This window comes from Alligator mississippiensis, chromosome 1, assembly GCF_030867095.1.
Source record: "Alligator mississippiensis isolate rAllMis1 chromosome 1, rAllMis1, whole genome shotgun sequence".
Taxonomy (NCBI): domain Eukaryota; kingdom Metazoa; phylum Chordata; order Crocodylia; family Alligatoridae; genus Alligator; species Alligator mississippiensis.
The window spans coordinates 478875671-478889608 of NC_081824.1; the positions used below are offsets into that span (position 1 = coordinate 478875671).

Consider the following 13938-nt stretch of genomic DNA (forward strand, 5'->3'; position numbering starts at 1 on the left):
CTGCGCAGTAACTGAAAATTACTGCTCAGTACGGGCGCATGTCTATATGTGCGCACCTGTACTGTGCAGCAACTATGGTGGCTTATGGCAACTTGGGCATAAATTTGCTACCTGCATGATGCAGGTGGCAAATTTACACCCGAATAGTTACTGTGCAATAAGGCATGTGTAGATGCTTTATTGCACAGTAACCCTGTGTGCGTGGACTGACTTGGGACTAACTTTAGTCCCAAGTCAGTTCATACCCAGTGTTACTGCTCTGTAACACCTGCATGTGTAGATGCTGGTGTAAAAACCACTTACTGCACAGTAACTTACTACGCAGTGAATGCACATGTAGACACGCCCAGGGAGCAGCTTACAGCCTGATGTTGTTGACTCACTGCTTAGCACTGCAAAGGATGGAGCTGCAGTGGATAAAGAGAGATGGAAAGAGCCTCTGCAGCCGAAGAGGAGCAGGGACCTACTGTAGTAGACCCGGCATAGGGCTCTACTAACAAGTCACAGCCCTTAGGAAGGGTTTGTGCAAGAAGAGAAAAAAACAGTCCTAACGATCTGACATTTGACTGAAAAACATCTCTTCCTTTCTGGCTCAGGCACGTAAGAGGGCTCCGTATATCTGCTGGCAAACTGGGGGTTAGTAGGTCAAGTTTATTGCATGCTGCTGCAAAGGCAGAACTGCACCGAATTTGTACCCACCTTTTCCGGGTCTGTGATCTGCTCGTCTACTGTAAAGACACAGGCACCAGGACTGAGAGAGAGAAACCCAGGCAAAGCCAGCAGCAGATTTAGGTCAGGCTAGCTGTACGTGGTAAAGGACAAGAAGGAGACTGGAGTGGCACCGGCAGGGACTCCATTGAAAGCAAAGGTATGGGATGTGCTATCATTCTGCTCTGGTTGTATTTTATCCCCACTTTGCATTGGGGGCATTGCGAAGCAAGGTGTGAGGCTGAGGGGAGCAGGCCCCAGAGCTATTCTCCAGGTGCAAACTCAGCTTGAGATGAGAATCAGGCCTATGAATGGACTCAGGCTTACTGTTATCTTGTCACTGAGCCCATCCCCGTTTGTCTACTTATCCACCTGATGGGTCTTGTTGCAGTGCTGCCCGGGGGGAGGAATTATCCTCCTGGTCTCATTTCTATAGAGCCCCTATGGGTGGGGCACGTGCCCTACCTTGGGCATGAGTCTAGCAGAGGACTTAAGTGTAACACCCTCCACCCCAAACACCTGTGCTTTGGATAAAATGGACTTGGCTCACAGCTCCTGCCGTCATCATCCCATCCCCGGACTATGCCATCAGGAAGGGGAGCTACCGGACTGAGCGCAGTGCGTGCACGTGGCGCCACGTTACCTCAGGATGAGCATGAAGGAAGGCGTATGTGAAATGCTCGCCAGGATGCCTGCCAGGCAGGACAACACGATAAAGGGGACGAGGAACCGGGAACAGTTGGTGCCGCAGGTCCCAGGCTTGGCGTATCCTTCCAGCCCATTTCCAAGGATGCAGCTACATTTTGTGTAATTCTGAAAAGACAAAAGGAGACGAAGGGTGCTGAGCTGCCCCAGGCTGTGGAGATGCAAGGGGCAGAGGACAGATGTAAAGGAAGGTGAGGTGCAAGTCCCTGATCATACACGTGGCTCTTCTCTGGACCCTCTCAAGTTTTTCCATGTCCTTATTGAAGTGCGGCACCCAGAACTGGACGCAGTCCTCCAGCCGCGGTCTCACCAGTGCTGAGTACAGCGGGAGGATCACTTCCTTGGTTTTACATGAGATGCGTCGGTTGATGCATGCCAGCGTGTTGTTTGCCCTGCTGACCACCGCCTCGCACTGATGGCTCATATTCATGCGATGGTCAATCATTACCCCTAGCTCCATTTCAGGTGTGGCACAAGTCAGGCTATCACCTCCGAGCCTGTATGTATGCTGAGGGTTGTTTGTCCCCAGATGGAGCACCTTGCACTTGGAAGTGTTAAACTTCATCTGGTTCTGGTCTGCCTAATTCTCAAGCCTGTCCAGGTCTGCCTGCATCTGCAACCTATCTTCTGGTGTGGCCACACTGCCCCATAACTTGGTGTTATCCGCGAATTTGGCTAGTGAGCTTTTCACTCCCCCATCCAAATCATTGATAAAGATGTTGAAAAGCACCGGTCCAAGCGTGGACCCCTGAGGAACACCACTGGCCACTTCGCACCAGGATGACATGGGTCCATTCATGGGTCCCTACCATGCAGCCAGTTTCCCACCCACTGACCCGTCGAGCAGCTGAGCCCACAATCTTCCAGATGTCTTGAATATGCTCCTCCCTGCCTGCTCTTGCAGTGATTCTTCATTGCTTGTTGTTCAGGGATTTCATTTCATGCTTTCTATATGCATAAGGTGTTTACACATGGATTTATTGCCATGGCAGCATTTGCTAGTGCAGCTGAACATCTTAGCGCCTAAGAGCAGTCATGGCATATTTTCGTGGCTTAAGAGCAATCTCATCCTTGGCTTGTAAAGGATTACATTAATTATGGGTCCATTACAAAGCCAGCCATGGGGTACCGCCGCAGCTCCAAGTTCCTCCCCGCTGCTCATTGCTTGTCTCAGGGAACGGATCAAGGTTTGCCCTGAGATAACTCCTTATCCCCGCAAGCCTCAGCCCCATTGCCCTTATACCGCATCTCACAGTGGCAGCAGGGGAATCCAGGTAGTTTCCCCTTGGGATGGGAAACAATTTTAGGTCCCCCTTTCTGCAGAATGGTCTAGCCTGGAATATCACTTGCCCTCAGGTCATGCTTTATCACAGGCAATCATGAAGGAGACAAAAGAGCCAACTGATTTATTATATAGGAGAAAAGAATTACACAATTAAATCTGACCCTATAGTTTGAAGATAGAGCACAAAGCCAAGTAGAGTTTCTTCCCTTCTCAGCTGGCTACAACCCAGCCCACTGAGAGGTCCTGCCACTATTTAGCTTTTATGCTGATCCCCCAGCCCTGCTGGCTGGGAATTTGGATGCCCACAAATCCTGTGATAATCCAGAAACCATGGCAGGAAGGCGAGCTCGGCCAATGCAGCAGCTCTGGCAGCTGTGCTAATAAACCCTGCAGCCCACAGCTTAACCACTTGTGGGCCTCATGTGGTCCATGAGCTGCCGTTTGGACAGCAATGGTCTATACGAAGGCCCATCCAGAGTCACAGAGGCACACCTAGACCATCTCTTCTTCCATTGAGTAGTATGACTACATTTGGTTTGTTTTGAGGAGGTCTTCTGACGCGGGGGCCCAAGTCTTCAAGTCCCAAGGAAGCCAGTGACGCTGTGAAGCTGAGGGCTCGCAGACCTAATTCAGGTCACGAGTGAATGAGTTTAGTAGGTTGTTTGAAATTACTTCCCCTTCATTTTGGGTACGGTTCCTGTGCTGATTTTATTCGATTTAGCAACGTGCCCTTAGCGTGTCTGCAAACTCTGGCATGGAGCGGGTTTGCTTTCTGCAGCAAGGGCACATCATAGATACAATCATAGAAAACGAGGGCTGGAAGAGAGCTTGGGAGGTCACATCTAGTCTAGCCCCTGCTCAAAGCAGGATCAAACCATCCCATGCAAGTCTTTGTCCAATCTATTCCTTAAACTACATAATCAATCCTGATGCACACTTACAAGGCAAACTGCCCACAGACACCAAAAGTTCCCTAACCTACCATGGGTAAAGCAGGGGGATGAGGACAATCAGATGATCAGTGACCCCTCATGAGAATGGAGTGGGTGGCAGAGTCGCTTAGGTATCTCATTATGGTGCAAGGGATGCGAGTTTGACTTATGCCAAGCTGACCCAGCTCTAAATTGGGCTGGAGAAGCACAGACAGTGGGATGCAATGCTGGCTAAAACACTCTCTTATGCGCCACGCTAAGAAACTAGAGTCTGAGTCACCCTAGTCAAGTGGGCTGCTGGGCTTGTCTGCATCTTTCAAACCAATAAAATAAAAGCAAAAGTTTGGCTAGAGAAATACATCTTAAAGCACCAGATCCAGTGTAGCTGATAGTCTCAACCGGGTCTAGACTGCAGATAAAACTCTCTTGCTGGATAAGGCCGAAGGGCCCTGACAAGAGTCGAGTGCTTTCATGAAGCCCACATGAAATATTAAATTAAAAACTCTGCTTCGGGGAAATGCAAAGCCTTGCCTTTGAGAGAGGGCCATAAATAACTGGCATGTTATTAGTTAAGAAAGGATCCCATGGGCAAAGGGTATAGATTTTTCCAGTCCCTACATTTTTAGTTACCATTCATCTTTTTACAGGGAATCTCGCTCTCTAGCAGCTGCTTTTAAACAAGCTGAGGGCAACGTCAGTGCTCGCAGAAGGGGCTGGCGTCATAATCTGGCAGCTGAACTCCCTTGTTTCTTTACAGAGCAGGTACAACAGGCATGGCAGGCGGGCTCACGGATCCACTCTGCTATTAATCACTCCAGCTCCATGAGAAGCAACCTGCATCCACAGACTAGAGCCAAGCTGAGCAGTACATTCACTCACAACGCTGGGCCAAAAGGGGAGGATTTTGAGCAAGACGGGACGTGCTCTTTTCTTTAGCCTCAAGGAAGTAGATTGAATAAAGCTACTTTGCACATGCACTACATCTCTTTAAATGGATTTCTCATGCTATAGGAAGCCATGCAACCCACACAGGCAGGAGGGTGACAAACTACGCTCGTTGTACGTCACATTTTCCACCTTGTCTGCATTTGCTACCAGCAAAAAGGTGCTTCCATCAGGAGCAACAACTTTTGTTCCATGGGAAAAAATCTGCTGTCATGAGACAGGATGCAGGGTTTGAGTTTCCAGATTGGTATGAAACTAAAAGGGCTTGTGTCACCCAGGTGCTGTTTAGGTGCCATCTATCTTGTTCAACTGGACTCTAAACTATTTGGGCCAATGACCCCGTTGATCTGTATTTGGATGACCATCAGCCCATTGGGACCCTCTGGTGACTACGCTCAGATGAAGAGGCACTCCTTTAACTCCACCAGCAGTGCCATGCATGAGAGAAACTACAAATCAGGGCACTCCTCTTCCTTCTTCAGGCATGTGTCTATGCTTTATCACGTAAATGCAACAGTGGGCTGTAGCATATGACTGTTGTACTTCAACACTAGGTTTGAAAAAGCTCAGTTCCCTGAGACCACAGACTATTTTCTTCAGGTTAAAGTCCACAGCTGGTTAATCGTGTGGATGTCTTGCATAACATAAGGCAATCAGGACTCATACTAGAGATGATATCTTTTATTAAACCAACAGGATTTTTGCAAAAATAAATAAATAAATAAATAAATACATTTATTGGCAAAAATCTTGTTGGTCTAATAAAAGATATCATCTCTAGTATGAGTCTCGATTGCCTTCTCCTCTAGATCAATATGGCTACAATCTGGATACCTTGCATAACATCACACTTTTTTCTTCCACAATATCTTTCAGCAGAGAAACACAGGGGGCATAACAAAATATTATTAGCTCAGCTTAATTAAAGCCCCTCTCTACAAGCATGGCAGCCTATAAATGACGAGGAACCTGAATTGTGTAGAAATCAATTTGCCCCAAATCTCAAGTCAGAAATTATTCCCAAGACTTTTGTGTCTCATGCCTCTAATTCAGTCACCAAAAACATCAGAGAATCAAAGAGAATGAGGGTTGAAGTGACCTCAGGAGGTCACATCTAGTCCAACCCCCTGCTCAAAGTAGGACCAGCCCCAACTACATCATCCCAGCCAAGGCTTTCTCCACCTGGGTCGTACATACCTCCAAGGATGGAGATGCTCCCACCTCTCTGGGTAACTTGTTCCAGTGCTTCACCACCCTCCTGGTGAGAAAGTTTTTCCTAATATCCAAACTTAACTTCCCTTGCTGCAGCTTGAGCCCATTGCTCCTTGTCCTGTCATCTGCCCCCACTGAGAACAGTCCAGCTCCATCCTCTTTGCAACCCCCTGCAGGGAATTGAAGGCTGCGATAAGCCTAGTTCCCTCAGCCTCTGCTTACCAGTCATGGGCCTCAATCTCTAAACCATTTTCATTGCCCTCCTCTAGACTCTCTTGAACTTGTCCACATCCTTTCTGTAGTGGGGGCCACAGCTGGACACAGGACTCCAGATGTGGTCTCTCCAGTGCCGAATAGAGGGGAAGAATCACTTCCCTCCATTTGCTGGCACTGCTGCTACCAATGCAGCCCAGGATGCCGGTAGCCTTCTTGGCACCAAGGGCACACTGCTGGCTCCTGCTCATCCTCTTGTCCCCTGCCCCCCAGGGCCTTTTCTCCAGAGCTGCTGCTTAGCCAGTTATTACTGGTGCAGTTCAAAGCATATCAAAATGCTCCTTCCCTTTCATTTGAGCATCTCAATAAATTACCCAGTACCAAGTGAGTCACAGATTCATTACAGAGCCTCTAATGTGTAACACATAACACAGCCATGGGTGTTTGAGCTGCTCTGAGACTGTCTGGCAAAGAGGTGCTGTGAACTACCATGCCCCATTCAATATAAACTATTATTACTATGCAAGTGCAACACCAGGTAAACCCGAGCTCAAATTTCCAATCAAAAAATCGTAGTGTTTCCAATCAAGGCTCCCAGGAAAATAATTTGATCAGGCCAGTGAACACAGTGTTATGGTTTGTAGGAATGAAAAGCAGCTAAGCTTTTGCTCGGGCAAGCTGCCAAGCACAAGTCCTTTCATAGCAGGATGTCAAATAATATTAACAGTAATATTTGCCAATTGTTTTCTCAAAGGGAAAACTAGGCTGCCTCAAGCCTGTGCCTGTTCCCTTTTCCATTCCCCTGGTGGGTATTTAAACATCTGGAGCTCCCTTACTCTTTACAGGGTACAAACACCTTCCTCAGCAGTGACAGGTTCAGGTCTCATCCACAGCCAGCATGAGAGGGGGTACCCTGGAGGCTGGACCCCTCAACCCTGGGGAAAAGGAGTAAGTTATATGGGAAATATATGGTAATGCACTCAAAGGGTGAAGGGTTTCATCCTCCTTCTGGCCCCTATAGATCATGTAAAAGGGTACAAAGCGCCCTAAAAGTTCTTTAGTGAATCAGGTGTTGGGGAAGCTATCCTCAGTACAAACACTGTAGAAGACAGGCTTTGAAAGACCAGCTCTGATATACTGGGTTTGCAGGGACTGGGTTCAGGGTGGTATATCAGCACAAGCACACAGTAGCAGGGAGATTGCAGGCAGAGAGTCCCGGGAGACTGTCTTAACCTAGGCAGTCCGCTCCTGGCTAAAATAACTTAAAACCACGGAAAGAAGAGTGCAGCCTCCAACTTGGGCAGTCTGGGCAGCCCTGTCATATGCCATATGGGAGAGCGATTATTCTGATGCTCCCGTTCAGAAAGGCCAAAGCATTTGCTTTCAGTCCACAAGGCCTTTTTTTACTGCAGTATGGAAAGCAAGAGGAAGGCATGGAAGTCCAGCCCCTGAGGGAGAGCACGGTGCGTGCATCTCCCCTGAAACGGGCTGCAGAAATGAAGCGGATGCCAGCTCTGCACGCAGCAGGAGTGCTTAGGTACACGGCAATGCAGCGAACAGAAGACAACAGGCATCACTGCTCCACAGCCACGCACGGAGAAGGGCTGAGCTCTGTGAGGAGCGGCTCATAGAAATGGAAACCGTAACAAAAACTTAATTACAGCTACGACGGCACGAGCTGGAGGAATACCATCAATGTAATAGCCTGGTTTTTCCTTCCCTTGTGCTGTTTCTGCAAGCAGAGAATATGAAACCAATAACTTAGCTTTACTGCTGGAGAATAAAGTTCAGCTGTGTTTGAGCGCGTTGCTTCTCATACAGATGCAGCCCACCTGGCTCTGTTATCTAGGCTAACTAGCAGCAGGACACGCACCCTGTCATGGGAATGCTTTTTTCTCGCTGTGTGACAGATAGGCCTGAAGTTTTAATCTTGAGGAACCGGGAGCTACTGACAGTGCCGTTGCTGAATCCAAAGCACAAAGATATCAAAGCTGTCCTGCAGAAATCTGGGTGTATAACCCTTTAGATGGCAAGTGGGTAGCATCGCTCTATTGCCATGACCTGTGTGCACCGATCTCATCAGCACGGACAGATGTCAGGCCCCACTTCCTGTGTCCATATAGTGCCGGGCATTATACAAACACATAGTAATAGCTGGTTGCTGTTCAGAAGAATGCATATCTCTGGTGCAATTAGGTTGGGAATTTGCAGGGGATGCCTCAGAAGAGCGCATAAAGCCTGCAGAAATGCTACTGCTGGTTTAAGCAAACGCTGCTTGTACAACACCCAGTCTAACGGGGCCCTGATTTTCAATGGGGCTTTGGAAGATTTCTGTAAGACAAACAACACATGCATGGGTCACTTAAGCACAAATCCGTAGTGTGAACACTTTAAAGCAGAGGAAACTAGGCCAAAACAAGAATGATGCCACAGACAAGCGCTTTCGGAAGTGAGGCAGGAAGTCTACTGGTTAAAATAAACACTCCCAAGAACAGTGTCCAGTCAGTTCCTATTTTATGTGTGTACCCGGGAAGGCTTCTTGCTTGAAAGAGGCTATTAAGGCTGTGCAGAATTTATTTGCTTCTGTAAAAAAAAAGATGGTACCTAATATTTATTTGTATGGAGGTAGTGCTCAGCTGACTGCCCCCCACCCCGTGCTAGGATTTGTGTGTATAAACATAAGAAGAGTCAGCAAGGATTCACCAAGGACAGGTCACGTCTCCCCAAACTGAGTGCCTTCTATGATGAGATGACTGGCTCTGTGGACGCGGGGACATGAGTGGACATGATATACCTTGACTTTAGCAAGGCTTTTCCTACTCTTTCCCATAACATTCTTGCAAGCAAGCTAAGGAAGTATGGCTGGGATGAATGGACTGCAAGGTGGATAGAAAACTGGCTGAATTGTCCAGTTAAAAGGGTAGCAATCCACAGGGGGGTGTCTAGTTGGCAGCCAGTCTTAAGTGGAGGGCCCCGGGGTTGGTCCTGGGGCCGGTTTTGTTCAATGTCTTCATCAATGACCTGAAAGAGGGCAAAGTGCACCCTCAGCAAGTTTACAGATGCCACCAAGCTGGGGGGAGTAGTAGATATGCTGGAGGGTAGGGCTAGGATTCAGAGTGACCTCGACAAATTGGAGGATTGGTCCAAAAGAAATCTCATGAGGTTCAATAAGGAAAAGGACAAAGTCCTGCACTGAGGATGGAAAAATCCCATGCACCGGTAAAAAATCCCATGCATTGCAGAAGAGAAGACCGAGGGGATTGAATAGCAGCCTTCAGCTCCCTGCAGGGGCTGCAAAGGGGATGGACATGGACTGTTCCCAGTGGGGGCAGATAACAGGACAAGGAGCAATGGGCTCAAGGTGCAGCAAGAAAAGTTGAGGTTGGATACGAGGAAGAACTGTCTCACTAGGAGGGTAGTAAAGCACTGGAACCAGTTACCCCAAAAGGTGGTGGAGTCTCCATCCTTGGAGGTTTTAAAGCCCAGTCTAGACAAAGCCTTGGCTGGGATGATGTAGTTGGGGCTGGTCCTGCTTGGAGCAGGGGGCTGGACTAGATGTGACCTCCTGAGGTCCCTTCCAGCCCTTATTGTCTATGATTCAATGTCATCTAATCACCTGGGTTGACAGAAGATGGAAAAGGGAACACGGGTGCAGGAAGGTGAAGCGTCTTGCCTATTGATAGAGCTAGGAATAGAAGGTGTTTCTTTAGGCTCCCGCTCCAGTTCCTTAGTGGCCAAGCTACGCTGCTACTCAAGTGGACGCTTGACCAGAGGCACCTTAGAAAAGGTGACAATCACAACCAACATTTGGAAGTTTCTGCTGAATGTTTGCAGGTATCCAGCTGTATTGACTGTTGGTTTAGTAAAATCTCCTCAACATACTTGTCTAAGGATTAAGCCTAATTAATACCCCTGAATGATAGGCGTGCACACCAGCCTCTGGCTTCTTTACTATTCCTTCCATCCATGAAGAGCACACACACCAACTGCAGATGCTTCCTCAGCCTGACAAAGGGGTTTTGTGCCCGAAAGCTTGCAAACAAGAATTTCTCCAACTATCTGAGTCGGCCTAATAAAAGATATCAGATTTACCCAAAGGACCTTGTCAGCCTATACCCTAGAGCGATTATTCTAAAATCTGTTAATTGCTATGGGTCGGCCATTGCCAGCAGTGGCGCTTCCACGTAGGATCAGCATCAATCGGATGCTGGCGTCAGGGACCAGAGCAAGCGTAGGAACGATTCTTTCCTGTATACGGCTGTAGACAGCAACAGTAGCTGTTGGTATGGGATGCACCTGAATTAGTGATATATTTAGATTTAGCTAACACTTAAGGTGCAAAGTTGCTCCCTGCAAACTGGATCTAGGTGTTTTGCCTGATATTCCTGAAACAGGAATTGGTCTACTTGTGGCTGCATCTGTTCCAGGGCTGGTGAAATAATATACAGAGCAGGGCTGTCCAGTTTCTGCATGGCTGGGGGTCACACACTATACAGGCTGCACCACGGGCCCAAGTAGTATGCTATAAGGACATCCCCCTGCTACATCGCAGTGTGTGGGTGCCCTGGCCCCCACCCTCAGCTCCCTGACTGCAGGCTCCCCTACTGCACTGGGCCAAGGAGCTCCCACAGGCTGTGCCAGGCTGATCCACCCCACCCCCTAGGGTGAGATTTGGAAGCAGAAGTCAGAGGAAGGAGCGGAAACCCAGATACCCCAGCTGCTGCTGGGTGGGAGCTGGGCGACTGCAGATTAGTCCCTTGATGTTTACTGGACAGCCTTGATATAGAGAATTAGTTGGATTAAAAATATGCCCAGGGTCCATTTCTATGTCACCAATTTCTCCTCCTATAAGAAACAGATCTGCAAGACCTACACATCTGCTTCTGAGGCAGCTGTATTCGTTCCGAGTTCTGCATTTGGGTGTTAAGAATAACCTTGCTCTGTGGCACTAGAGAAAAAGAGGTGGCCGTGAGAGAGTTTGGGATTCGGTTATCATCTGAGTTAGTGCAGTTCAAGGCAGCTGATGTGTCACCGATTCCAGGCTGTGAGAAGAACAGAGTCCTGCCTGCCTGTCCAAGATTTTTTGGGTAAGACGTATGCAGTCACCACATCACTGAGAGAAATGGAAATCTGGCAACTTTTCTCAAGATTTTGATGCAGCTTTTCACAGCCCTGCAATACTCTGTCAATGTTTTGGGTTTTTTTTTAATCAGAAACTGTCATCGCTGCTTCAAAAATAGGCCAGTGAAACACATTCATGCGAGTAAAATCTTGGGTGAACATCGGATCTGATTCAGCTCCCATTTGAGGTCCCTGTAATGGAGAGCCAAAGGGCTCCTTTTATTTTAAGGGGAAGTTATAGCTGGCTCAGGGAGGGCTGGCAGCTAGAAAGTAGGCTAACTGCTTGGGGACAGGCATACAGACACAGGCTGTCCCAGGGCGGGTGTCTAGGCAGCTGAGCTAAGTCCTAGCAGGGAAAGCAGGCTGGTCATCAGGCCCAGGATGGAAACCCCTGAGTATGGCTGTGGAGTCACCTGACCGGAAGGGGCAGGGTTTGCGCGGCACATAATGCCAGTGCCCGAGGCCAGGCAGTCAGTCTGGCCCTACAGGTGGCAAGGAGAGGAGCTCCTGAGCTGGATGGGTGCAGGAGAGTGACTACCTGATTCTGCAGCTGCCCTGGGAACTGCAAGTAAGAGGCTTGCAGCTTGCAGGGAAGTGGGACCCTGTGGGGAGGTATTTTAGCTATAGCCAGTGGGGCTGTGTTTTTGTTTCAGCTTCAGACTGGCAGACTGGGTATGGCTATAAAGGGTGATAAGGAGGCCACAGAGGGGTGCCGGAGACGCACCCCATGTGCACATTGGTGCCTAAGGGGCACATGCAGGTTTGCAGCCCAGCCAGGGGCTGGAGCTCAAGATCAGGCAGGCATAAAGCTGAGAAGGGCACAACCAGGGCCAGGGGCCATAGCCCAAGAGGGGCATAACCTGGGACAGGAGTCCACAGCTCAAGTGGGGCGCTGTGGCAAAGTGGGACTCCCCACCTAGTCACAGTGCTAGGTTCCCCACTTGCCTTTGGGCATGCCCCCAACCTGACTCGTCTGCCACGCCTTGCCCTTAATTAATGAGGATATTAATTAGGTGGAAGGCTGTCCATTTCATGCCCCGATGCCAGGGGGCGCTATTTGTGGCTCTGTACCTCCCCTACACCACAGCCCATGACTCGCAGATGGCATCCAGATGTTACTATGCTCCCGGCCTACCACTGGACCAAGCTTAGGATGCGCTGTCAGGCCTCAGTCACACGCACATTCATACCACCTGCCTCTCACTCGGGCCTCACACACTCCACCCTCTCTCACAGGGCCTCTTTCATCCATCAACAACTTATTCTGCCTTGCTTCCTCTTGGAGTGGGCCCCTTAGGCCATAGACTTAGCGAGTCCATCCCTTGGGTGGCAGACGTACCATCTTTTGGGCCTCTCCTGCAACCTTCACCAGGGTAGTGGCCAGCCAATTACCTGACTGGGTCTAAGCTTACTCTGGCCCCTTTTGGGGTAACACTAAGTGTCTATATATGTACTGGGCCCTCAGCCCTCTGGTTCTTCTCCCCCCTTCACTGGGGCTTCCCATTTCCGTCCCCCTCACTTGGGGCTCCACACCGCCCCCTTGCTCAGAGCTCTCATTTCCGCCTCCTTCACTCAGAGTCATGGGGCTTTGCTCCCTGGTGGGCTCAGATGGCCGCAGCCGTGCCTGGCCCCAACTCTCCCTCCTTGGGGTCTCTCACCCCATGGGGCTCAGGTAGCCATAGCCATGCCTTGCCCCCAACTACCTCCAGTGTTACTTAACCCACCCAAAGGTGAGGGCTAGGGTTAAGGTGCCCCTACCCACCTTTCACCAGGGTGATAACTGGCCTGGCATTTCCTGGGGGCTCCTGCACCACTGAGAGCCCCGCCAGGCCACCCACCCCCAGCATGGTGCAGTTTTAGGTCATGCCCAGGATCAGAAGCCTCCTAGCCATCCCCTACAGCTCCTTCCTTACCTCCAGGATGTTATAGAGCCTTGCAGCCAGGTAATGTTGCTGCCTCCCCAGCCAGCAGGGAACTGAGCTGATTATATAGGCAGCCAGGGGTCTAAACTGGTTGCCACAATCAAGCACCTGCTGGCTGCTTGGCTCTGGTCTTAAAGTGGCAGGCACCAACAGTGACCTGCCACATATCTTCCTCCTTTAAATGGTACCAGGGGAAGCTTTCCCCTGCTGCTTCTCCAAAACAGGTTCCCCTTGGAGCCTGTGAGAGCCCTCAAGTGGCGAGCACCCGCAAAGGTGCTCTGCCACAGGCCCAACCAGGGCCAGGTGCTCCAAAGCCTGAGAGGGGAAAAACCAGGGCCAAGGACCCCAAAACCGAAGAAAGGCAAGGGCTGGAGCCCAGAAGCCAGGCTGAGTGCAGTGGGCATAAGCTGAGGGGCCCTGCCAGCTAAAAGGAGCCAAAGCTGGGATAGCTGGGAGCCGCAATAAGGGCATGGCGGCCTGAGGAAGCCTGAAATGATAACTGGTAACATCTGCGAGGCATGGACATGGCTTTAGGGGAGGAAGACAGCCACAAATAGCCCTCAAGGCAACAGGTGCCCCCAGGCATAGATGAGCCAGGAGGACCCACTCAGCGCTTGAGGGGGAGGACTAGGTCCAGTGTGGTCTGGGAGGGACCTTCTGGCTGTAGGATGGACCAGGGCTCACTCTGGGACCCTAGGGCAGCCTCCCTTTTACAAATCAACTAAGTACATCAAGGCATGGCAGGAAAGATAAGAGGGAAGGCACCGAGGAAGCCTGAATCCAGTCACTGGGGGAAGGAAGAGGGGGAGTACTACAGCTGCTCCTGCGGGGCTTGAACCTGCTAGAGTCATTGAGAGTTGGATCAAGTCATTATTGGTGGGGAAAACAGCAAAAG

The 13938-nt window shown here is 49.9% G+C and overlaps 1 protein-coding gene across 3 annotated transcripts in view; it reads right to left on the bottom strand.

The window, feature by feature from the left end:
* The window catches only part of SLCO2B1 (solute carrier organic anion transporter family member 2B1), a 146141-nt gene that overhangs the window by 6813 nt on the left and 125390 nt on the right, over window positions 1-13938 (bottom strand). For all 3 annotated transcript variants that reach the window (XM_059723151.1, XM_059723145.1, XM_006262689.4), the window contains exon 12: window positions 1352-1521. In XM_059723151.1, the coding sequence (XP_059579134.1) occupies window positions 1352-1521 (170 nt within the window). The remainder of the gene's footprint in view (window positions 1-1351; window positions 1522-13938) is intronic.